At 38.8% G+C, this 27,386-nt stretch overlaps 1 protein-coding gene across 4 annotated transcripts in view; it reads left to right on the plus strand.

Moving 5' to 3' along the window:
* The window catches only part of LOC150078028 (amidophosphoribosyltransferase-like), a 153,156-nt gene that overhangs the window by 94,606 nt on the left and 31,164 nt on the right, over window positions 1-27,386 (plus strand). The window contains exons 3-5 of one of the 4 annotated variants that reach the window (XM_090385105.1): window positions 1,683-1,926; window positions 8,787-8,797; window positions 20,122-20,344. In XM_090385105.1, coding sequence (XP_090241231.1) covers window positions 1,683-1,926; window positions 8,787-8,797; window positions 20,122-20,344 — 478 coding nt within the window. Of the gene's footprint in view, window positions 1-1,682; window positions 1,936-8,786; window positions 8,798-20,095; window positions 20,345-27,386 lie in introns of all 4 variants that reach the window. The other 3 variants (XM_090385102.1, XM_090385104.1, XM_090385103.1) reach the window with 3 other exon arrangements.

Consider the following 27,386-nt stretch of genomic DNA (forward strand, 5'->3'; position numbering starts at 1 on the left):
AATTAAACATGTAGTTTCATAAAATGACTGTGGGCATTTTATGAAATTATATGATATTATTTGAATTATTAATTGTCTCTGGCTTTCTGTGTTACGACTAAGAGCTCATTATCAGATGCCGAAGTCATCATCATGGGTGCAGTGGGAAATTACCCACATGTCAGTCTAACTTCAGTAGCAGGGAAAATCATGGAGGCATTGATTAAGGGTGGGATTCAGGATCATTTAGAAAAAATGGAATTCTGAAGGATACTCAGCATGGTTTTGTAAAGGGAAAATCATGTTTAACAAATCTATTTAGCTATTTTGACAGGGTCACTCGTGAACAGGATTTAGGGAATAATTTCAACATTGTTTGTTTGGATTTCAACAAAGCATTTGATTCAGTCTCACATGAAGAGTTACTTTAAAAGCTTTAACAGGTTGGAATCAGGGAAAATCCTTAGATGAATAGCAGGATGGCATCAAGGCAGGAAGCAGAGGATTGTGATAAATGGTTATTCCTCAGATTGGGTTGATGTAAGAAGTGGGGTTCCCCAAGGATCATTATTAAGACCCCTGTTTTTTTTATTTTTTATTTTCATAAATGACATCAATGAAAGGGTAGAGGACATGATGTCTAAATTTGCAGATGTTGTAAAGATTGGCACAGTAGTTAATGATCACCACCAAGCAGAGCTTCTTCAGAGTGACCTAGATAGACTTCAGGTATGGTCAGAAAAATGGCATCTATGCTTTAATCCAGCAAAGTGTAAGGTATTACACCTGGGGAACAGTAACCCCAAAATAACTTATACACTTGGTGGAGTTGAACTGAAGCCAGTAGTGGATAGTGGAGGAAGAGGACTTGGAAGTTACGATACGGTCAGGCATGAAGTTCTCTGAGCATTATAGACAGGTTGCAAGGAAGGCCCATGATGTCTTATCAATGATTTATCAAATGTTTGCCAGTAGGATAAGGACATCAAAATCCCATTATATAAGGCTATTATTAGACCACACTTGGAATACTATGTTTAAGTATGGAGACCGCACCTAAAGAAAGATATTGAGCTTCTTGAAAGGGTCCAAAGACAGGTAACTTATCTGGTGAAATCAGCAAAAGGGTGTCCATATGAGGAAAGACTTCGAATATGTGGGTTGCAGAGCTTGCAAATTAGGCACCTTAGAGGAGACTTGATTAAGGTGTTTAAGGCTCTGAGAGGCATAAGTAAAATGAATGAGGATGAAATTTTCACGGTTATAAATGATTCTAGAACTAGGGGCCATAAATTCAAGTTACGGGGGAGATGTTTAGACTGGATTGCAGGAAGTTTTATTTTAGCCAGTGAGTTATAAATTACTGGAATAAGTTACCTACATCAGTAGTAGAGGTTAATAGTTTGGGGAAATTCAAGGGTCAGCTGGATAGTTACCTATGGGAGGAGGAAAATGCATAGGTTGTCTATTTCCTTTTCTTTTATTAATTATTTATTTTTTCAATTTTCTTCTTATTATTATTTTATTTATTTATTTTTTTTTTTTTTTGGCTGGTGCAGCATAAGTCATAGACTTCCTTGCACCATGTGGCCATTGCTAATACTAATACTAAATGTCTTTTAATTTTAATTTAAATATTTTACTAGATTTCTCACAATATTTAAATAATAATAATAATAATAATGATAATTGTATTCTTACAGATATTAGAAAAAGGTGTAGGACTGTCAACTGGTTCAGATAGTGAGTTAATCACACAGATTTTAAGTATGCCACCACCAGATGGGGAACCCAATGGACCAGACTGGCCTACAAGGATACAACATTTAATGTCTCTTGCTCTTACTGCATACTCTCTTCTTGTGATGCATGATGATACCATTTATGCAGTAAGGGATCCATTTGGCAATAGACCACTTTGTCTGGGTCTGTTAGTACCACCAGGTGGTCTTAAAGGTAAATTCATTAATGTTTATAATTGATATTTTTTCAGTTTCACCATTAATATTCAGTGTCCTCCCACTAAGTCTTGTGTTTCCAATAAGTATTGTCATAGGAAAATATACATTTAACCCTTTTTTGTTGCAGGTAGAATAATTTGCAATGATCAAATGTTTCCTCAAACTCCTTCTTCCTGTTATCCCTTTTTTTGGATAAAATCAAAAGTGGTAACAATTTTGCATTTCCTTTCCCCTCACTTATAATGAGGGGAAAGGAAATGCAAAATTGGTGGGCTGTAACCCTCAAGGGTTACAGCCCACCAATTGTAAACTATTGGACTATATAAAAAAAAAGCTACACATGTTGAGGAAAATAGTCCAAAGTCTGGCAACCTGCTTAGCAAAATCTGCAAAAGGGGACACATGAAGAAAGACTTTCAAAATGGCTAGAGAGCTTGGCAACCAGATACCCAAGATAGGACCTCATTGAGATCTGTAAGACTCTGAGAGTCTTACAGATCTCAACTATTCCCTCTCTGTAAGACTCTGAGAGGGGATAGTAAAACAAATAAAGGTAAAATTTTAACCATTATAAAATGATTTGAACTAGAGGCCATAAATTCCAACTACAGGGAAAGAGATTTAAACTAGGTTGTAGGAAGTTTTCTTTTATCTAGGGCATTGTTAATTACCAGAAGTTACCTCCATGGGGTAGTTGAGGCTGGCACATTGAGGAAATTCAAAAGTTTAGTTCGATAGTTAATCATAAAGATCATTTAATTTCTTTTTATTTTTTATAAATTTATTTATTTTTGTATATTTTTTATTTAGTTATGTAGTTTATCATTATTATTATTATTATTATTGTTGCTCTTATATTATTTCTCTCTGACTGGGCGTTCCACACCGTGATGGGTAGTGCTACCAAGTACTACTGTGTGGTACTACACTTAAGGTGGTAGAAAATGAAAAAGACCTGGGAGTAATTGTGCAGTCAGATATGAAGTTTTCTGAGCAATGCAGACAGGCTGCCAGGGCAGGTCATGGGGTTTTGTCAATGATATATAGAAATTTTTCTAGCAGGGAAAAGGAGGTGATTGTTCCTCTGTATGGTCAGCGCTGCAGGGTGGCAATGGATGAGATTAGAATAACAGCATTTGAAAATAATTTTGATATTATTTGCATACAGGAACCCTTTCATTCTTTGCAGGTAGGGGGTGGGGCCCACAAAGTTATGGGTTTTCCCACCTCAGCAAGAATTATTCATTCGCTTGACAAATCTCCAAAAAGTGCCATAGTTGTTATAAATAATGATCTGGTTGTTACCAACATTACAGGTCTGTGCACGGACACTGTGACCTGTTTAATGATTTCTGCACCTTTCATAAATTTTTACATTGCATCTGTTTACTGTCCGCCAAGTGAAGACATACAATTGACTCTCCATCATTTGGACAATATATGTACTAATTTCGCTTCTAAAAATCTTATAACAACAGCGGATCTAAATGCCAAATCCAACTTCTGGCATAGCGGTTTTACTGACCCTAGAGGATTAGCTCTCAAGGATTTAATTTCATCCTACAACTTAAGTGTGCAAAACTTGTCTGACAAGCCATTCATTCTCTACTGTGAATGGCGAATCAAACATAGATGTCACTCTCACCACGATTAAAATAGATGAAATTCTAACTGACTGGGATGTTATTGCAAACATTGTGAATAGCGACCACCGCACTATTGTATTTGGTTTGAAGCCTCGACAGCAATATAATGATTCACAGCCACACGATCTTAAATGTTTCTCAATGAATATCATTAAATTTGGTCTTTGAGGTTGTCACAGACATTCTCTCAGATATGCCAGACTAGCTGCACTTGCTACCTGGGAGTCTAAAACGCTGATGGTACTGATATTCGGGTGACACTCAAGTCAGGTGGACCCAATTTGGGCGAAGTCCGGACGGTCTGTGACAGCCAGATCCTCTGCTTGCACCTTCATGATGGTGGGACTGTTAGTAATTCTGGGTATAACCTCCATGCACAAGTAAATGGTGGGGGACCACCCAGGTGTGAACCAACGTAAGCAGGGGTCGAGGTGTGGCGCCCACACCACCCCACACCACATGGAGGAACGCCGACCCTCTATGTTACCAGGCAGTACTAGGTGGTAGATGACTCTCATCAACCGGTGAAATATTACCACTTTGCTTATTGGAGGCTTGAAGTGGTGGAACCCATGTTTAGTCTCTAGAGCTAAGTTCCGGACACCCCTTCCCTATCTCTTCCATCATGCAGTATGATTGATGACTTTTGAGGTTATGATGAACGTCGTGGGGAGATCCAATATTCCTTACATTTCGAGGGTACAGCTCTAAAATGGTGTTCGCAGGCCGGCTGCTAGTTAGTGCACCGGACCGAACCTATTGGTAACTCTCTAGGAGTCTTCTGGGTCAGCTAGTGTATAATCGTGCTACCTCTACTCTGCCAGATAGTGACTGGAGGGAGTCCGAGTAGTGTGTATACGGGGAGCACTGTCGAGGCCACGTTATGTCAAGGATCTGGGTATATTCTTACCACGTGTACGCCATATCACCAAGTCAAGTCACAAAGGAGATTAGGCAGGCAAAGGCAGACTATGAAAAATCCTTGGCAAAGGATGCAAAGAAAAACAGAAAAGAGTTCTTTACATACTTGAACTCGAAAAGGAAAGGGATGAATCAGATTGGTCCACTGGATATTGATGGTTCAACAGTTGAGGATCCTGCTCAGGTGGCTAACAATCTAAACGAGTATTTTGCATCTACATTCACGCATGAGGAGTTATTCAGGAAGGAGAATGATGTAGGTAAAGTAAACATTGGCAGTGAGCTGGATGATTTTGTAATAACTGAGAGGAAAGTGGAGGAGAGATTGTTGAGGACAAACATAAAAAAGGCACCTGGGGTGGATGGGATCTATCCAGTTATATTAAAGGAGGCAGCAAAGGAAGTAAGCAAACCCTTAGCCATAATTATGAGAGCTTCCTTGGACTCAGGGGAGGTACCTATGGACTGGAGATGTGCAAATGTGACCCCAATTCACAAAGGAGGTTCAAAGGCTGACACAAGTAATTATAGACTTGTTAGTTTAACTTCTGTTCCAGGTAAATTAATGGAGGCACTGGTTAAAGAAGCACTGCAGGATCATCTAGACAAGAATTCAGTTATAGCTCAGACGCAGCATGGTTTTGTTAAGGGCAGGTCTTGCCTGACCAATTTGATTGGATACTATGATGTAGTCACAAAAGAACTGGATGCAGGGAATAACTTTGATATTATATATTTGGATCTTAGAAAGGCTTTTGATACTGTTGCACATGGAAGACTGCTGCACAAATTGGAGCAGTGTGGCATTGGAGGCAAATTGCTGCTATGGATAAGGGGATGGTTGAGTGGCAGAAGACAGAGAGTGGTAATCAATGGACACTGCTCAACGTGGACTAATGTTATTAGTGGAGTTCCTCAAGGTTCAGTGTTGGGTCCGTTGTTGTTTTCGGTGTTTATGAATGATATTGATGATGGGATATCAAGTTTAATGTCCAAGTTTGCAGATGATACAAAGGTTGGCAGGGTCGTTAAGGACAATACTGACGCTATGCTGCTGCAACAGGATCTGGAAAGGTTGAACAGATGGGCTGAGAGGTGGCAAATGAGGTTTAACATCGACAAATGTAAAGTGCTGCATATGGGAAACAGTAACCCCAGAGCAACGTATCAACTCTGCGGTACTACACTGACAGTGGTGGAGAATGAAAAGGACCTGGGGGTAATTGTGCAGGCAGATATGAAGTTCTCTGAGCAGTGCAGACGAGCTGCAAGAGTAGCTCATGGTGGCTTGTCAATGATATACAGGAATTTTTCTAGCAGGGATAAGGAGGTGATTATTCCCTTGTATAAGGCAATGGTAAGGCCACATCTTGAGTACTGTATACAGGTCTGGAGGCCTCATTTCAAGAAGGATGTAGAGCTGCTGGAACGGGTACAGAGAAGGGCAACAAGATTAGTAAATGGAACAAAGGGTTGCTCTTACGAAGAAAGGCTTAAGTTTTGCAAATTACAGAGTCTGGAGACTAGGCACCGGCGAGGTGATCTGATAGAGGTGTATAAGGCTTTGAATGGTTTGAGCATGCTCAATGCCAATGGGATTCTTCATCTTTCTCAGAATAATCACCTCAGAGGGCATAAATTCAAATTGAGGAAGGACGGATGTCGGATAGATGTGCGGAAATTTGCCTTTGGCCAGCGGGTGGTTGGTTGGTGGAACCGACTTCCATCACTTGTTGTTGAAGTTGATAGCCTAAACAAATTTAAAGCTCAACTGGACAGGTATTTCGAACGAACGGAGGGGTGAAATGGGAGTGGGTTTTTTTTTTTTTTTTTTTTTTGGCTGATGCTGAATAAGCTTGCTTTCTTGCATCATATGCCTCTGCTAATGCTAATGCTAATATCCAAAAATTTCATTACTTCATACAGCATGTCCCACCCACTTTTTCTTACCATTGAATATGCCATGAATTGTCAAACTAATAGAGCAAGTTTATCTGTGAAAAGATCTAAACCTCCCAAGCACTTCCTAATTCATTTCACAAATATACGTGGTCTCAATTCTAATCTCAATGATGTCCATTTCCACTTGCAGTCTGCCAAACCCCATGTACTTTTTCTGACAGAATCTCAGCTATTGGTTGATTCAACTACTGCTCATCTCAGATGCCCAAATTATTCACTGTATGATTCCTTTTGCCTCAAAGGTGGTACTTGTGCATATGTTCGTTCTGATATTCCCTGTCAGAGACTTGGCAATTTGGAATCTCCTCTCTTTGATCTTCTCTGGCTTAAAATCTCTCTACCTCATTGTGTCAAATTCATCTGTTGTCTCTACCGTTCTTCCAACTCCACTAACCACTTGGAGATCTTTGACTTATTCTCTTTGCAACTTGACTTTCTCCAGTCCAACTTTGCTAATAGTGAGGTAATTTTCCTTGGTGATTTTAATGTTCACAACTCCAGCTGACTTCCATTTTCTAGTCACACCAACCCAGCAGGTCGAGATGCTGAGCCTTTTGCAATTACTAATGACCTAGCACAGATTGTTCATTTACCTACAAGAATACCGGACAATCCTAATCATACAGCCAATACACTTGATCTTTTTCTCACAAACAACCCTTCTAAGTACACGGTCGAAGTGAGAGGTCCTTTAAACACTTCAGATCACAACTTGGTGATTGTCTCTTCTCCAATGGAACCTTTATTTCATGGCTATTCCCAACCTCATGTTGGTGTTGTTTGGCATTACAAGAATGCAAAATGGGATGACCTGCGAGACTTCTTTTCTTCTTTTCCTTAGTCGGATTACTGTTTCAAAACTTCTGATGTCAACTTTTGCTCAGATCGTGTCAGTGAAATTATTCTTGCAGGAATGGAATCCTTTATCCCACACTCCACTTTAAAATCTCATCCTTTATCTAAACCTTAGTTTTCCAATAAATGTGCTAAAGCTGTTCAAGAGAAGAATGTTGCATATCGTAATTGGCTTTTTTCCAATTCTTCAGTATCATTTTCTGCCTACACCAAAGCTCGCAACAATTGTAAAGCAGTTATTAATCAGTCAAAACTAGAGTTTGAAAAGGCTAAGAGTAGAAAACTTGCTTCTTGCCCTAATGGTAGCTGAGCATTCTGGTCTCTTGCCAAAGCTATTGGCCGCAACTTTTGCCCATCTCTGCTCCCACCTCTGTCCAAACCAGATGGTTCTGTTGTCACTTCAGCCAAGGATAAAGCTGACCTGCTAGCATCCCATTTCTCTTCCAGCTCATGTATTAATGATCTTGGTAAAACATCTCCCACCATTCCCAACATGCTTCATTCAATGCCTTTTTTCACTTTCTTATTCCAAAGGTGTTTTTCCTTCTGCTTGGAAATTTGCTCATATCCAGCCAGTTCCTAAAAAGGGTGACAAATCCCTCCCATCCAATTATCGTCCCATTGCAATTACTTCTACTCTTTCAAAAGTAATGGAGAAATCAATTAACCGCCAACTCTTAAACTACCTAGAAACCTTCCATCTGATCAACGATCGCCAGATGGATTCCGTCAGTGTCGATCCACTGGTGATATTCTGGCTTATGTTACCCATTTATGGACTAATTCAATGGAAAGGTTCGGTGAAACACAAGTAGTTGCTCTTTACATCTCAAAGGCTTTCGATCGTGTTTGGCATAAAGGTCTTCTAAACAAGCTTCCATCTTATGGTTTGCCAACTGTTTTTTGTAATTGGTTATCCAGTTTTCTCTCTGATCGCTCACTGAGGGTGATGGTAGATGGCTCTCTGTCTTCTAACTTCTCCACTAATGCTGGTGTCCCCCAAGGTTCAGTTCTTTCCCCCACCCTTTTCCTCTTGTATATTTATGACCTTCTTCCATTGACTGAAAATCCTATCCACTGTTTTGCCGATGATAGCACATTGCATTCCACTTTCCATTTTTAGAAACCTTGTCCTGCTCAATCAGCTTCAATTTCTCGAAAATCTGCTACCAATTCCTTAAATGCCGATCTTCAGGTAATTCTCCAGTGGGGCAAAGACAACTTAGTTGATTTCAACCCTTCTAAAACTCAGTCTTGTCTTATATCTCGCAAAGAGGATCCTTCTGCTCCTATGCTTATCTTTAGTGACACTCCGATTTCTAGGCAAAATGATATATCTCTTTTGGGGATTACCCTGACTTCTAATCTCTCTTGGCACAAGCACATTACAAATATTACTTCCTCTGCATCTAAAAAACTTGGTTTTCTCTTTCGCTCTCGGCGTTACTTTTCTTCCAAACAGCTGGTCACTCTGTATAAATCGCAAATCCGCTCTGCCATGGAATATTGTTCCCACATCTGGGGTGGTGCCCCCAAAACCTCTATCAGGCTACTTGATTCCATTCAGAAGAGGGCAGTTAGGTTAATTAATGATTCATCTCTAACAGAGTCTCTCCACTCGCTTTCTCATAGACGTACTGTTTCTGCTGCATGCCTCTTCTACAGATACTTCCACGGGCACTGTTCTTGTGAATTGGCTTCTATAATTCCCGCTCTCTCTGTTTCAAAACAGTCTGAACACGTGCCGCCACCAGCCAACATCCATTTACTGTCCAACTTCAAACCTACAGAACCAACTTTTCATCTTCCTCATTTATTCATTAAACTGCCGTTTTCTGGAACAACCTTCCTTCATACGTATTTCCTGAAAATTACAATCTACAGAAGTTCAAGTCCAATGTCAACAAATATCTTCTTTCGTCTTCTCAACCGCCAACCCAAGCACGGTACTAAGTACTATAGGTTCTAATACCTCTTGTGTTTGGGGTTCACATAAAAAAAAAAAAAAAAAAAAAAAAAAAAAATGGAACAAATTCAGAGACTACTTTCTCACTATTTTCTCTGCAGATGTTGTAGATAGTTTTAACGCTATGACAGCAATGGAATTTACAAATTTCGTTCAGACCCACCTGTATTTGGCAATGGAGTACTCAGCCAAGAAGAACTTCTGTTCCTTGGTGGTCTTCAGACTTAAGTAACCTGCGAAAGCAAGCTAGAAAAGAATTCCAGCGACACAGGCATCTTTCTGCCGAGGATGTTTGGACCTTCAGGGAAACTTACAGTACTCTACAAGGAAAAACTATCAAAAGGCAATTTCCAACTCAAAAGTAAGTTGTTGGAAAAATTTTGTAACGGATATAGGAAATAAAGAACCGTGGTCTTGCTTTAACGGATATCATGGAACAAAATGGCTTGCGGAGATGTTTATAACACAGTTAAAGTAGATGGTCAAGAGACTCAAGACTGGATGTCTACAGTGGATTCCATAATTAACAAGCTATTCCTCAAAGATATATCGGATCTAGATTCACCTGAACAAATGCAAATACATCATGATAATGAAAAGTATGAAGGACCACCAGACATTGAACCCTTTTTTCCCTCCTGGATTTGGGCTCTTCCGTGGCAATGCTCAATGGTATGAAATGTCCCGGTATTGACCTGATTGAGAACACAGTCATAGTTAAATTTTTTGAATTTTTTCCACACATTCTTTTAAATTTGATGAATAAGTGTTTACTAGAAGGAATATTTCCTTGTCAATGGAAAATAGCTCTACTAAAGATACTGCACAAGCCTGAGAAATTAATATCAGATCCATGGGCCTACAGACTTATTTTGCTTTTAGCAAACCTGGGGAAATCGTTTGAGCGAATGTTAGCCCCAAGGATCCAAAAAATGCTAAAAGATCATCAGTTATGTTCAGAAGCACAATACGGCTGCAAGAAAGGATGGTCGACTGAAAACGCTATAAATCTTCTGACCAACTATGTGTCCAACTCACCTGCTAAATATGTACTCACTGTGTTTGTGGACTTTCGGGGCACGTTTGACACTTTATGGTGGAAAAGTGCTCTCAGGAGCTTGAGATCAGCAGAGTGTGATGCGTATATCTACAGTGTTATGCGATTGTACTCTAGCGACAGACATGTTAAGGTGGTGGCAAAACATCTTACGTACTGGACTCAGATTTTAAGAGGATGCCCCCCCCAAGGATCAGTGTTGGGACCTCTCCTCTGGAATGCTGTGCTGGATCAATGGTTAACGCAGGAACACAATGGTATCAGTAAGATTCCTTATGCGGATGATTTGGTGATTGTTGCTGATGGAAACACAAGGAGAATAACTGAAGAGAAAATACAGCCTATCTTGGATCACTTGATGTCATGGGCTACAGTCAACAAACTGAAAATATCCCCCAGTAAAACCAGTTTTATGACTTTTAAGAACCATTTTAGCCACAACAGACCACCCAGAATCTGACTAAATAATACCCAAATACCATATGAATTCCAAACTAAGTATTTGGGAATTACCATAGATGATAAACTCTGTTTTCTGCCTCATGTGTCAAAACTCAGGGACAAAATCCGTTTTTTCACAGCCTCAGTTATCAGAGTTTCAAGGAAAGAATGGGGATTATCAAAGAAAACCTTGAACCTTTACCATAAAACCATATTTTTGCCTATTATATCATAAGCAACAAGTGTTTGGTACCAAAAAGTATCAAAGGTAAAGGTGAAACAGAAACTTATTTCCACACAAAGATCTTTTGACGATCAATAATATTCCAAGGACTGTTTCAAACAACGCACTCCAAATACTTGGTGATACGATTCCTGTAGATTTATATATTGCTTTTCGGGATTTGATTTACTACCTGAAAAAAGGACAGTCTAAGACAATGCTTGGAATTGTGACTGACCAGCCAGTGACTTTAAAAGGGAGAAAAAAAGACTTTGGAAGGAATTTACTGTTGTCTGGCAAAAAAGATGGGATGAGAGCGAATTTGGGCTTGTAACAAGAAAGTATATTGTGCTAAAAAGAAAGTATATTGTGCAAGTGGAATTCTCAACAACTCCTGGAGTTATTTCATGGTTTAGACCTTCTATGACAACTTCTTATCTGCTAACAGGCATGGATCCCTCTGGGCTAAGTTATTTGAGCGTGGCTTGGAGCCTGATCCGTACTGCACATGTGGGAAATATGAAATGTGGATTCATGTACTTCTGAACTGTCCATTGTACTTCAACCTAGAACGGATTTAATGTCTGTGGTTCCAAACTTATTGGAGAATAATGTAAATATCTTAGTTGAAGACCATAACTTTACTGCTCTGCAAACCTTCTCAAGATCAGTTTTCATATTGAGGACTCAGCTAAGAACTTCAGCCTCTTCTGGGAATTGATTTTACAAATGACCAAAAGACAAAAGGTTTAAGTGTAAAACAGAAGATTTAAGCTAATTGTTATTGTGTTGACTTATATGGATTGCTATTGTGTTGATTTATGTTAATTAATGTTGTATGAGTTTGGTCAATTGTTATTGACAAGATTTATGTTATATATTGTTTTCTTGAATGTCAGTAATTCAGAGACTGAGCATATTTAAAAAGTATTGTATATATCTGTTTAATATAATAATTAGTGGGTGTAAGTGAGGATAATTTGTGGAAGTTCTCCATTAGTAATTCATTTGTTGACACCCACTGGTATTGCACTACATCCGGTGGGTGTGGGACTTATGCATTCGGCACAAATACATAACGTAAATCTGGGCTTAGAGAAGGGCATCGGGCAACAGCTGTCTTATACTGGCTGTGGTAAATACCTCGCGCATGTTTTTAGGCTAGATTTGTTGAGGTTCTACGCCAAAACAGATGAACTAGGTGGAGATGGGCTTTTGCCTAGGAGCCACCCTTGACTCTGGGATACACGTACGTATGTATATATAAGGCAATGGTCAGGCCACACCTTGAGTACTGCGTACAGGTCTGGAGGCCTCATTCTAGGAAGAATGTAGATTTGCTTGAGCGTGTACAGAGAAGGACAACAAGATTGGTGAGGGGAATTAAAGGATCCTCTTACCAAGAGAGGCTTATGTTCTGCAAATTGCAATGGCTGCAGACTAGGTACCTGCACAATGATCTGGGGTGTATAAGGCCTTGAATGGGTTGAGAATGCTGAATTCTGAAGGGATTCTTCCACTTGTTCAGATTACGAACCTAAGGGGGCATAAATTCAAATTAAGGAATCAATAGATGGGCAGAAATTTCCCTTTAGCCAGCGGGTGGTTAATTGCTGGAACAAACTTCCATCTGTCTTTGTGGAAGTTGATAGGTTAATAATTTTAAGGAGGAACTGAACAAACATTTAGAGGGAATGGTTGTGTGAAATTTTTTTTTTGGCTGATGCTGCATAAGCTCATACACTTGCTTTCTTGCATTACATGCCACTACTACACAGGGCGGTTGTTATGTCTTGTGTTATTGTTGGTCGAGGAACTCTCTGACTGAATTGCTAACTCTGCATAATAATAATAATACTCTCTGATAATAATAAGGAACTCTCTGACTATCCTGAACACGGTGGGATAGTCAGAGAGTTCCTCAACCAACAGCAGCACCAGACATAACAACAACCACCCTGTGTACATGGTAGCAATACCCGTCACGAGGTGGATCCCCCAAACAGGGAGAAATAATATGAGGAATAATAATTATTATTATTGTTGCTCTTATATTATTTCTCCCTGATTTGGGGGGGGTTCAACCTGTGATGGGTATTGCTATAGCCAGGCTGGTGGTCTTCTTGTGTTACTGTTGGTCGAGGAACTCTCTGACTATCCTACAGGTGTTCAGGATTGTGACTTTCTGGAGTTCTTTGTAGGTGTTCTCTGGGAGACCTATTGGTGCTAGGCAGTTATATAGTTTCCTTGGCACCATACGGTGGTTGACATGATGATCAGGATTGTCGTTACTTGTTGCATATGGCACATCTCCATGGGAGGTACCCATTGACGTGCAAATGTGACCCCAATCCACAAAGGAGGATCAAAGGGAGACACATGTAATTACAGACCTGTTAGTTTAACTTCTGTTCCAGGGAAAAAAAAAATGGAGGCACTGGTTAAAGAAGCATTGCAGGATCATCTAGACAAGACGTCAGTTATAGATCGGACACAGCATGGATTTATTAAGGGAAAGTCTTGTCTGACCAATTTGATGTGGACACAAAGGAACTGGATGCAAAGAATAATTTTGATATTATATATTTGGATCTTAGAAAGGCTTTTGATTCTGTTGCACATGGAAGACTGCTGCACAAATTGGAGCAGTGTGACATTGGAGGTAAAGTGCTGTTATGGATTAAGGGATGGTTGAGTGTGAGAAGACAGAGAGTGGTAATAAATGGACACTGCTCTTAATGGACAATGTTATTAGTGGAGTCCCCCAGGGTTCAGTGTCGGTTCCATTGTTGTTTTCTATATTCATTAATGATATTGATGATGGTATATCAGGCTTAATGTCCATGTTTGTAGACGATGCAAAGATCGGCAGGGTTGTTAATGACACTAATGACAGTACACTGCTGCAAAAGGATCTAGAAAAGTTGAGTAGATGGGCTGAGAGGTGCCAACTGAAGTTTCATATTGACAAATGTAAAGTACTGTATATGGGAAGCAGTAACCCCAGAGTAACGTATCAACCATGTGGTACTACGTTGACAGTGGTAGAGAGTCAAAAGGACCTTGGGGTAATTGTGTAGGCAGATATGAAGTTTTCTGAGCAGTGCAGATGGTCTGCAAGAATAGCTCATGGTGTCTTGTCAATGATATACAGGAATTTTTCTAGCAGGGATAAGGAGGTGATTATCCTCTTGTATAAGGCAATGGTCACGACACACCTTGAGTACTGTATACAAGTCTGGGGGCCTCATTTTAAGGATGTAGAGCTGTTGGAACGAGTACAGAGAAGGGAACAAGATTAGTGAATGGAACGAAAGGTTGCTCTTATGAAGAAAGGCTTAAGTTTTGTAAATTACAGTGTCTGGAGACTAGGCACCTGAGAGGTGATCTGATTGAGGTGTATAAAGCCTTGAATGGTTTGAGCATGCTCACTGCTGATGGGATTCCTCCTCTTGCTCAGAATAATCGCCTGAGAGGGCATAAATTCAAATTGAGGAAAGAGTTGTAGGATAGATGTGCGCCTTTAGCCAGCAGGGGGTTGATTGCTGGAAAAATTTCCATCTGTCGTTGTAGAAGTTGATAGCTTAAACAGATTCAAGGCAGACCTAGACAAACATTTGAAGCGAGTGGATGGATGAAATGAGAAGGGGGTGTGTGTTTTTTTTTTTTTTTTTTTTGCTGATGCTATATAAGCTTGCTTTCTTGCATCATGTGCCCTTGCTAATGCTAATCTCTTTGATCTCCAGTCTTAGGTTCATGTACTTACTGATCTTTCCTCATGGATTTTTTGGAGGTTGCCAGTGTTGGAGACTGTTATGTCAATCAGACAGATAGCCTTTTTCCTTCTTGTCGACAAGGGTTAAGTATGGTTTCTTGTGTGGGATTGTCTTAGCATTAGCAGAGGCATATGATGCACAAAAGCAAACTTATACAGCATTACACACACAAAAAAAAAACCTTCCCATTTCACCCATCCATTGGCTCCAAATTTTTTGTCTAGTTCTGCCTTGCATTTATTTAAGCTGCCCACTTCTACAATGACAGATGGAAGTTTGTTCCAGTAATCAACCACCCACTGGCTAAAGGAAAAAACTTCTGCACATCTATTCTACAACTGTCATTCCTCAATTTGAATTTATGTCCCCTCATGTGATTAATCTGGGCAAGAGGAAGAATTCCATCAGCATTGACCATGCTCAAACCATTCAAAGCCTTATACACTTCAATCAGATCACCTTGCAGGTGCGTAGTCTCCATACACTGTAATTTGCAAAACTTAAGCCTTTCTTCGTAAGAGCAACACTTTGTCCCATTCCCTAAACTTGTTGTCATTTTCTGTACTGATTCCAGCAGCTCTACATCCTATCTAAAATAAGGCCTCCAGACATATATACAGTACTCAAGGTGTGGCCTGGCCATTGCTTTATACAAGAGGATAATCACCTCCTTTTCCCTTCTGGAAAAATTTCCATATATCATTGACAAGACACCATGAACTACTCTTGCAGACTGTATGCATTGTTCAGAAAACTTCATATCTAACTGCATAATTAACACCAGGTCCTTTTCACTGGCATTCTCTGTACTCATTCTAGCAACTGTACATCCGTCCATACCTCCAGACCTGTACGCAGTCCTCAAGGTGTGACCTAACCGTTGCCTAATACAAAGTTATAATCACATCCTTGTCTCTGCTAGCAAAATTCCCATATATTATTGACAAAACTCCATGACCTGCTCTGGCAGCCATCTGCACTGCTCAGAAAATTTCATATCTGCCTGCACAATTACCTTCAGGTCTTTTTCATTCTCCACCTACCTGAGTGTAGTACCACACAGTTGGTACGATTCTCTTGGGTTACTGCTACCCACATTAGCATTAGCATTAGTAGAGGCATTTGATGCAAGCAAGCTCATGCAGCGCATCAGCCAAAAAAAAAAAAAAAAAACACTTCCACTTCACCCCTCTGTTTGTTCGAAATACCTGTCCAGCTGAGCCTTAAACTTATTTAGGCTATAAACTTCCACGACAAGGGATGGAAGTCTGTTCCACCAACCAACCACCCGCTGGTTAAAGGCAAATTTCTGCACAACTATCCTACATCTCTCATTCCTCAATTTGAATAATTTATGCCTCTCAGGTGATTATTCTGAGCAAGAGGAAGAATTCCATCAGCATTGAGCATGCTCAAACCATTCAAGGCTTTATACACCTCTATCAGATCACCTCGCTGGTGCCTAGTCTCCAGACACTGTAATTTGCAAAACTTAAGCCTTTCTTTGTAAGAGCACCCCTTTGTTCCATTCACTAACCTTGTTGCCCTTCTCTGTATTTGTTCCAGCAGCTCTACATCCTTCTTGAAATGAGGCCTCCAGACCTCACAGTACTCTAGGTGTACTGTATATGCAGTACTTTGCATTTGTCTATATTAAACTTCAGTTGCCACTTCTCAGCCCATCTATCTAACTTTTCTAGATCTTGTTGCAGTAGTATACTGTGTTTATTAACAACCCTGCCAACTTTTGTATCATCTGCAAACTTGGACATTAAGCCTGATATATTTTCATCAATATCATTAATAAATACACAAAACAACAATGGGCCCAGCAGCGAATCCTGGGGGACTCCACTAATAACATTAGTCCACGTAGAGCAGTGTCCATTTATTACCACTCACTTCCATCTCCCACTGAACCATCCCTTTATCCATTGCAGCAATTTGCCCTTAATGCTATACTGCTCCAATTTTTACAGCAGTTTTCCATGTGCAACAGTATCAAAAGCATTCCTGAAATCCAAGTATATGATATCAAAATTATTTTTGCATCCAGTTCCTTTGTGACTTTGTGATTGTAGTATCCAATCAAATGGGTCAGACAAGACTTCCCCTTAAAAAACCCATTCTGTGTCTAAACTATTACTGCAGTTTTGTCTAGGTGATCCTGCATCACTTCTTTAACCAGTGACTCCAGTATTTTCCCCGGAACAGAAGTTATACTAACAGGTCTAGAATTAATTGCATGACACTTTGAACCCCCTTTGTGAATTGGGGATACATTTGCACATCTCCAGTCCATGGGGGTCTTCCCTGAATCTAAAGATGCTCTCATAATTATGGCTAAGGGTTTGTTTACTTCCCTTGCTGCCTCCTTCATTATAGCTGGATATATTCCATCTGCCCCAGGTGCCTTTTTTATGTTTAACTTCAACCAATTGCTCCTCCACTTTGCTCTCAGTTATCACAAAATCACTTAGCTCCCTGTTAGAGTTTGATAAACCTCTGGCATTCCCCTCCTTGAATAACTCCTCATGTGTAAATGTAGATGCAAAATGCTCATTCAGTTTATCAGCTACTTGAGCAGGATCATCAATAGTCGAACCATCTATGTTAAGTGGACCAATCTGATTCACCCCCTTCCTTCTAGAGTTTACATAAATAAAGAACTCTTTGCTGTTTTTCTTTGCATCCTTTGCCAAAGATTTCTCGTAATCTGCCTTCGCCTGCCTAACCTCCTTTGTGACTTGATTACAGACTAGACAGATTATATCGGTCATAGGCTTCTGTGTCGCCTGATAATTTTTATGCATCCCGTGCATTTTCCTTCTCTGCCACGAGCCTCATCATTTCGTCCGACGTTCATTTAGGCCTGAACCTTAAACAGTATTTCTTAGTTGGTATGAAATGCCTAGTAGCCTCCAAGATTAAGTCCCTGAAGGCTTCCCGTTTAGAATTCACTGTTGATAAAATCATCAGTTGATTCCATTCTATATATTATTCAAACATTAATATTAAATACAAACATTAATATATACCTTCAGAATTGTGTTAATCAAAATAGGGAACATACAGAATGTGTGGTAAATTTGCAATCGTAGAGGCATATGATGCAAGAAAGCAATTTTATACAGCATCAGCCAAGAAAAAAAAAAAAAATCTTTCCCATTTCACTGATCATTCGTTCCAAATGTTTGTCTAGTTCTGCCTTGAATTTATTTAAGCTATCAACTTCCACAACAACAGATGAAAGTTGGTTCCAGCAATGAACTACCTGCTGGCTAAAGGCAAATTTCCACACATCTATTCTACAGCTGTCTTTCCTCAGTTTGAATCTATGCCCCCGCAGGTTTATAATCTGAGCAAGAGGAGAACATTAAGAACATCTTCCAAGAATTTGAGAATCTGAGCATGAAAATTCATAATTTAAAAAACATTTAAATATATCATCATGTTGTGTGTCATCCTGTATTTCTCTTCTTTGAAGCAGAGTTCCTTTATATGTATTTCTTGAAAATTACAATCTACAAAAATTCAAATCAGTGTTAACATATATCTTGTCTTCTCAACATCACTTTGATTATTGCCATCTGTAGTAATTGAAAATGGCCTATTTTTCAGAACTATCATTCCATGCAATTTCACCAAAAATGCCTGTTGCGTTTGTTTTTTTACAACATGTTTACATGATCTGCACAACTCAGAGGAAGGTTATATTCTATGATGAAAGATGAAAATAAACATTCAGCACATACAACATTATTGGCACTATGAATTGCTACATCAATTTTTGTATTTCTTTCTATGTACTGCACACTGTCCTTTTGTTTATTTGTGTTCATGTCTAATTACATCAAATTACATACAGTACACAAGGCAAATGTGTTTCCTTTTTCAGATTTTACAGTACATGAAAAATCTTGTGTATAAGCATCTTCTAAAATCTTATGTCGTATTTCTTTGGCACCTTACTGAAAGACATTGTTAATTAACTTCACACTACACGAGTGCTACACAAATGATTGCCTATAACAGAGAACAAAGCTATTACATGTATTTCTATTTTACAATATAAAATAGCATACTTGGTGACCAATTCATTTATGAAAAATGCAGAAATTAGTACAAGTTAAAAAAATTCCAATTTTAATGCAGTTTTATTATTTTATTTATTTATATTTTTTGTGAAAAGTAAAAGACAGAGAAAAATTGAATTTTTGCAAAAAAAGATGGAAAAATTCTTTGTTACTAACTAATAACATCACATATTATGATATGAGATGGAGAAGAGGTTAAATTGAGTCAAAAAATATTAGATAGTTGCAGAAACTCCATATTTGCTGTGGTTCCTTTGTGTGCTTATATACAAGTATTTATCTAGTTTTATGAAATGTTTTAGTTATTCAAGGTAGGGTACATAATATTTCATTTCAAATTGTATTAAGAATTTCAATATTAAAAGAGGTTTTCTGATGGGAAAAGTTATTTATTTTTCATTCAAAGTGCCTTTTTTCCCAAAATATTTATTACTGGGTCTTTTTATGCAGTTTGTGTGCAGTTGTGGAAAAAGTGTGGTTATTACAATTGAATCTCTTCAAATACAGACAATAGATGGAATAGAAAATACAGATGGAATTAGGTTCTATCCACATCTATAAAACATTAAGGCCAATTTTTTTGCTTTTATAATACACTTTTTTGTACACAAAAAAGCGTATTATTTTGCATATTACACAAAAAAGATTACTGCTATTTCTTAAACGTGTTCTGCATTTTATCTGCATATAAAGAAACAAATCTCATATTTTGCATGTATTTTTACAGTATATTGGTTTATGTTCATTTACTTTTAATGAAAATTTGTCTTTTAATGTCCTTTTATTTTAGCATTTGTTTTGAAAGCAGCAATTACTTAATAATTTTGGCCTTTTTATATGCTATATTTTTGGAGTCTACCCCAACAGTTTTATTTGGTCTGTTCTAATAGATAAATGTCCTGAAGTTAAAAATTTTGAATAGGCCAATGCTCTGTATTCTAACACACAGTTGTTTGCATTTTATAATGACTTGCTTTTTTCATTCACTTTTATGACACACAATTTCTTTTTATTATTATTATTAATACAGAAGAAATGTTCTGGCTGAAAGGCAGATCTATTAAAAGTTCTCAAGATTTAAATTTCTGAAAGTTGGTGTGTGTGTGTGTGTGTGTGTGTGTGTGTGTGTGTGTGTGTGTGTGTGTGTGTGTGTGTGTGTGTGTGTGTGTGTGTGTGTGTGCATGCAAAAATGCATCTCTTATGCATATCAGCATTTTATATTATAGGGAACAAAGAGGACTGTGATCCAGAATGTGATGGCTTTGTTGTATCATCTGAGTCATGTTCCTTTCCATCAGTATCTGCAAGACTAATGAGAGAAGTTGAACCTGGAGAAATTGTAGAGATAACAAAACAGGGTATTCGATCAATTTGTATAATAGAAAGAAAAGAAGCAAAATTACCTGCATTTTGTATATTTGAATACGTTTATTTTGCTCGACCTGACAGTGTAATGGAAGGTGAATATTTTTAGATAATTTACCATAATTATTCACATTATGACATTAGTCATTAAGATGTTACTTAAAAATTAATTTCATCAACCAAAAACATTTATTTTATTAAGTGGAAAGAGTTAGAAGACCATCATCAAGTTTACTTAATTCATTTAAAACATTAAACACTTTAATCAGGTCTCTTTGTAAAATACCTAGTTTCCAAGTGCTAGTAAGAATACCCCGTCTATTCTTGACTAATTTGGTTTCTCTTCTCTGCACCTATTCCAAGAAATCCACATTGTTTTTAAAATGAAGCTTCTAGAGCTGTATGCAGTACTCAAGATGCAGCCTTTTTTTTTCTTTTTTTTTTTATGAAAACCCCAAACACGAAAGGTATCAAAACCTATAGTACTTAGTACCGTGCATGGGTTGAAGGAGAAGTATGGGTGGAGGGGGGGTGCCGGAAACTTTGCTCTAGAGACTAAACATGGGTTTCACCACTTCAAGCCTCCAATAAGCAAAGTGGTGGTATTTCACCAGTTGATGAAAGTCATCTACCACCTATTGCCTTATACAATTGGATAGTCACCTGCTTTTCCCTGCTGGCAAAGTTCCTGTACATCATTGACAGAACCCCCATGGGCTATCTAGCAACCTGTCTGCACTGCTCAGTAAACTTCATGTCAGACTGTATTACCACTAGGTCTTCTGTCATTCTCCACCACCAATATCATACCAATCATAACAATAGTTATGTGGTACCACAATGGCAGTAACTACTGCCATTGTCTGACCAGCTGAAGGTCACTGCTGTGAAGAGAGCTTTTTGGTCACTATATTGCCTTCGGCAGTAGTTGCCTGCCCACGACCACCTATAGTTAACCCAATACACTTAAACGCTATTGTTCTTCCTCCAACTCTACTGCAGAAAGTAAACTGACTACCCTTCCCCAATTAATGCTTGATTTGGCATCTACTGCTTATAGCTCTGCATGATGGCTGGGAAAGGAAATGCACATCATAGAGCTTCACTGCACTTCTGCAGGCAACCGCACCAGTCCTCAGGGGAAGAAAACTTGGAGGGGGGGTTCCCTCCTCGATCGCGATGACTAGAAACAAAAATTGGACCACGAAACAATAAGCTTCCGCAGCAAATGAACATGGCTACCTGCCGTGGACAACTCTCCAGGCAGCGACGATGCCAATTGTAATGGGGGGATTGTGTTCCTGCAGCATCAGCAAAGAGACTTCCTCCCCTCAAGAAAAAGGTTCTCAAAAGACCCAAAGCATCTGGTTCATTCCCCCCTAAACAATGGGAGGATGAAATGCCGAATTTATTCAGCAAAGATTTTCCCAACCTGAAAATTATAAACAAACTGAGGCGCAAAATGGAATGCTGCCTCCGTAGCAAAAACAGCAACGTCACCAGGGCCATATCATTACAAATTTCACGCTGCTGGGGCTCTTTAGAGAAGAAGTTATATGAGGTCATTATAGAAAATGAACAGCTGAAGGCCACCAATGCCCAACTCCAACAAACTAATAAAACCCTATCTAAAGTAACCAAAAATCCAACTATAGCAGCTCTGAATACCGGGCTACCCTCCAACCAAGCTTCTGACGAAGATACTCGGCACCAGTTGTCTTATGCTGCCACACTCAAACTACCTCAGATCTCCACCACACAGAACATGCATATGCTGATTATAAAAGCTAGAGAAGGGTGCGACATCCCAGATGCCAATGGAGTGAAGGACACCGTCCTAAAGAAGATAAAACCAAAATTAGACAATCTCCAAATCAAAAGCATTCGCGACAAAGGGATAATATTGGAAGCAGTCATTAAGTCAGATCTAGAACAGATCAAGTCTTGTGGCACAGCTGAAGATCTAACTCTTACCTTTGAAACCGCTAAACTCAGGGGGCCAAGTTTAATTGTGTTTGATATAGATAGCTCAATCCAAAAAGATGACCTACTGGAGGTCAGAAATAACAGAAATCTCTTTGAATCCATGAGTAAAGAAGAAGCCATTAAGGAGATGAAAATTCAATTTTACACCAATGCACGAACTCGTGGTCGACTTAATTGGGTTATAGAAGTGTCCCCCAGGATAAGGAGATTCCTACACAGCCAAGATAGAATTTTTCTGGGCTGGTCATCCCACAGATTCAGAGATTTTGTACCAGTCCTGAAATGCTACAAATGTCTTGGTTATGGGCACACCTCTGCTAAGTGTCTTAAAACACAACCAATATGTGGGCATTGGGCTGGGCCAGGGCACATCTACAAGGACTGTCCCAACAAAGCCTAGCCTCCTAAATGCTCAAATTGCAAAGCAATTAACAAACCCTATGATCACTCTGTGCGGGATGAGTCGTGCCTTGTATATAGAAGAGCAGCAGATATAGTATGCAATAAGATTAACTATGGAAAATAGGATGCTCGACCCCCCCCCCTCTCCCAGACTTCGTATAGCTCAGATCAATGGCCAAAAATCCATCCTAGTGGCAACACAGCTTCATCCTCTAATGGACGAGTTGAATCTAGATATTCTTCTCCTTCAGGAACCATACTGCATCCGTGGAAGGGTCTCTGGTTACCCCCCCCCCCCCGTCATTCCGGAACATCCAGACGACAAACCAATTGTGCCTAGCTGCTATCATTGTCTGCAATCCAGACCTCTTTTATTCACAAACAACCCTTCTAAGTACACGGTCGAAGTGAGATGTCCTTTAGGCACTTCAGATCACAACTTGGTGATTGTCTCTTCTCCAATGGAGCCTTTATCTCATGGCTATTCCCAACCTCGTGTTGTTTGGCATTACATGAATGCAAAATGGGATGACTTGCAAGATTTCTTTTCTTCTTTTCCTTGTTCGGATTACTGTTTCAAAACTTCTGATGTCAACGTTTAATCAGATTGTGTCAGTGAAATTATTCTTGCAAGAATGGAATCCTATATCCCACACTCCACTTTAAAATCGCATCCTTTATATAAACCTTGGTTTTCCAATAAATGTGCTAAGGCTGTTCAAGAGAAGAATGTTGCATATCGTAATTGGCTTGTTTCCAATTCTTCAGTTTCATTTTCTGCCTACATCAAAGCTCGCAACAATTGTAGAGCAGTTATTAATCAGTCCAAACTAGATTTTGAACAGGCTATGAGTAGAAAACTTGCTTCTTGCCATAATGGTAGTCAAGCATTCTTGTCTCTTGCCAAAGCTATTGGCTGCAACTTTTTCCCCTCTTTGCTCCCACATCTGTCAAAATCAGATGGTTCTGTTGTCACTTCAGCTAAGGATAAACCTGACCCGCTAGCATCCCATTTTTCTTCCAACTCATGTATTAAAGATCTTGGTAAAAACACCTCCCACCATTCCCAACATGCTCCATTCAATGCCTCCTGAGGTCTTCCGTCAAAAGGATGTCAGAAGGATTTTGACGGATGATGGTATTTCTCCACTTGTTCTCAAAACCTGTGCTCCTGAACTTACTTCTGTTCTTTGCCTCCTTTTTTTGACTTTCTTATTCCAAAAGTGTTTTTCCTTCTACTTGGAAATTTGATCATATCCAGTCAGTTCCTAAAAAGGGTAACAAATTCCTCCCATTCAGTTATCGTCCCATTGCAATTATTTCTACTCTTTCTAAAGTAATGGAGAAATCAATTAACCGCCAACTCTTAAACTACTTAGAAACCTTCTGTCTGATCAACGATTGCCAGTATGGATTCCATCAGTGTCGATTCACTGGTGATATTTTGGCTTATGTTACCCATTTATGGACAAATTCAATGGAAAAGTTCAGTGAAACACAAGCAATTGCTCTTGAAATCTCAAAGGCTATTGATCGTGTTTGCCATAAAGGTCTTCTAAACAAGCTTCCATCTTATGGTTTCCCTACTGTTTTTTGTAATTGGTTATCGAGTTTTCTCCGTGTTCGCTCGCTGAAGGCGATGGTAGATGGTTCTCTGTCTTTTAGCTTCTCCACTAATGCTTGTGTCCCCCAAGATTCAGTTCAGTTCTTTCTCCCACTCTTTCCCTCTTGTGTATTAATGACCTTTTGACTGGAAATCCTATCCACAGTTTTGCCGATGATGACACATTGCATTCCACTTTCCAGTTCGAGAAACCTTGCCCTGCTCAATCAGCTTCAACTTCTCGAATATCTACTACCAATTCCTTAAATACCGAACTCCAGGTATTTCTCCAGTGGGGAAAAGACAACTTATTTGATTTAAATCCTTCTAAAACTCAGTCTTGTCTTATATCTCACAAAAATGATTCTTCTGTTCCTATTCTTATCTTTGGTGACACTTCGATTTCTAGGCAAGATGATATATCTCTTTTGGGGATTACCCTGACTTCTAATCTCTCTTGGCACAAGCACTTTACAAATATTGCTTCCTCTGCATCTAAAAAGCTTGGTTTTCTCTTTCACTCTTGGCATTACTTTTCTTCCAAACTGCTGTTCACTCTGTACAAATCACAAATCTACTATGGAATATTGTTCCCACATCTGGGGCAATGCCCCCAAAACTTCTCTCAGGCTTCCAGATTCCATTCAGAAGAGGGCAGTTAGGTTAATTAATGACTCAGCTCTAACAGAGTCTCTCCACTTGCTGTCTCATAGATGTACTTGTTTCTGCTGCATGCCTTTTCTACAGATATTTCCATGGGCACTGTTCTTCTGAATTGGCTTCTATAATTCCCGCTCTCTCTCTCTCTCTCTCTCTCTCTCTCTCTCTCTCTTCAAAACAGTCCGAACACTTGCCACCAACATCCATTTACTGTCCAACTTCAAACTCACAGAACCAACTTTTCATCCTCCTTGTTTATTCATTCAACTGCCGTTTTCTGGAACAACCTTCCTTCATACGTATTTCCTGAAAATTACAGTCTACAGAAGTTCAAGTCTAATATCAATAAATATCTTCTTTTGTCTTCTCAACCTCCAACCCAAGCATGGTACTAAGTACTATAGGTTCTAATACCTCTCATGTTTGGGGTTTTCATAAAAAAAAAAAAATACTTGCATGTAAACCAATACTAGGAGTACAGTAAATAAATTTGATGAATTTGAAGTGCTGGTGAAGACATCAAAAATGGGTATTGTTGGGATATCAGAGACGTGGTGTCACACAGACTTAAGCAGTGCAGAATTGGAATTTGGGGAGTACAATGTGTACAGAAATGATAGACACAGAGCTAGAACTAGGGGGGAGTAAGTGGGGAACCGGCCCATGGTGCAGCATTTTAAGGGCGCATTCGATCAGTTATATATTTTAAATTTGCTTCATTTTTGATTATATTACAGACAGACCTGTGTTTAACAAACTTCTTTATAGCAATTTTTTTGAATTTCTTTTGGTAATTACATTTAAAAGTTTCTGTAGAATGAAGAAAATTTTTATATAATGAAATGATTACAAGAAACTTAACTTTGTATGCTTTGTTTCCACCTCTGACCTTTAGGCAATTTAAGCAATTAAAAAAGCACAAATTGCGTCTCTGTAGCCAGGTGGGAAGGAGCGGCAGTGCGTAGCACACTCTTCTTGATTAGATCGGGGTTCGAGCCCGTCACCACCAAATACGGAGGATGCGGAAAGGTTAGGGAATGACGACCGCATATCCCGGAGCAATATGGCCTTAGTTGCTAAAAACCAAACAACAACAAGCACAAATTAAGGGTTAAAGGGAATACCATTGCACAATGTAAGTAGAACATTCCTATTCCACATAACAAGAAATCATGCTGGTCAGCTGCTTTCTATAGCCAGTCAAAAGATTAAGGTGTATTCCCAACACATTATTATTATTATTTTTTTTTGTTAGTTGTTGGCACATTGGCTTCTGTGGCCATAATGCACCTCCCAAAGTTTTTGCATTTTACTCTGATCCAAGCCCGCAATCTTTGGGTTGCCAGGCAGGCACTTTACCCAACTGGCTAGCCGGGTCAGCGACACAGATTATAGCTACTAGTCAACTTGTGTTCTCTGTTAAAAATAAAAAATTTATTAAAAGAAATACTGCATTATCTTTGTATGTGCTACTTATGATTCCAGAAATTTTTGAGATTTTGTGAGATTGAAAAAAAATTATATATTAGGGATTTATAATCACTTACGGAAAAAAATATCAGGGAGCAACAGTGTTTTGCAAATTTTGAAACTAACAAAAAAACTCCCATTAAAGTATGGCCCATTTTGTGACATCACACCTCTGATCTTTTTGGTTTGTCCTCCAGTGCTAACCATTGGAGGTTAAACAAAATTTTTCAAATAGCTGTTGATATTTGTACAGAATTATGAAAAATCATGTTTATCAATTCAGCAGGAAATAAAATCGGTAACCCCTTTACAACTTCTCCAATTCATTCATGAGTATTGTCTAATAGAATCTTAACTAAATATAGAAATAACACTATGAATTTTTCTTACCCTGCATGTAGCAGTAGCTTCTTGTGAAAGGTCCTTCAAAGCAAGAAAAATTCAATTAAAATAATACATTCACTGCATATTTTTAGTTTATGTTATAATGTTAAAAATACTATATTTTGCAATAATTGTTTCTATGATTTTATACCAGATATATATACATAAACTATCTGGTTTTCTAATTTCTTTGTAGTTATATGTATTTTCTTTCTAGTTTATATAGAATTCAATTCTTTGTACTGTATATATATAAACGAATGTTTGCAAGTTTCTTTTTCTTTGATAAAATTTTTTTTGTTATAATCATTATATTATTTAAATTATTTTATTAATAAATAATACAAATCGTACATTGTTGGAATAGTAATTTTTATAAATTCATAAAGATTGTAGAGGTGTATCAAGGGAGAGCAGAGGGGAGAATTTCCCCTGGCGCCGAGCTTCAGGGGTAAAGACAGAAGGAATTATCTATCACAATCAGCGTAGCTAGGAAGACATGTTGTCCCCAGGCGTCGACGACCCTAGCTACGCTATTGAAAGATTGAGTACCTGCATATAATGGGGGCGCACTTATAATACTTTTGTCCCAGGCATAGGATTGCATAGTTCCGGCTCTGGATAGACAGTAC

The sequence above is a fragment of the Mastigoproctus giganteus genome, chromosome 11, assembly GCF_048544385.1.
Source record: "Mastigoproctus giganteus isolate SK-2022 chromosome 11, ASM4854438v1, whole genome shotgun sequence".
Classification (NCBI taxonomy): domain Eukaryota; kingdom Metazoa; phylum Arthropoda; class Arachnida; order Uropygi; family Thelyphonidae; genus Mastigoproctus; species Mastigoproctus giganteus.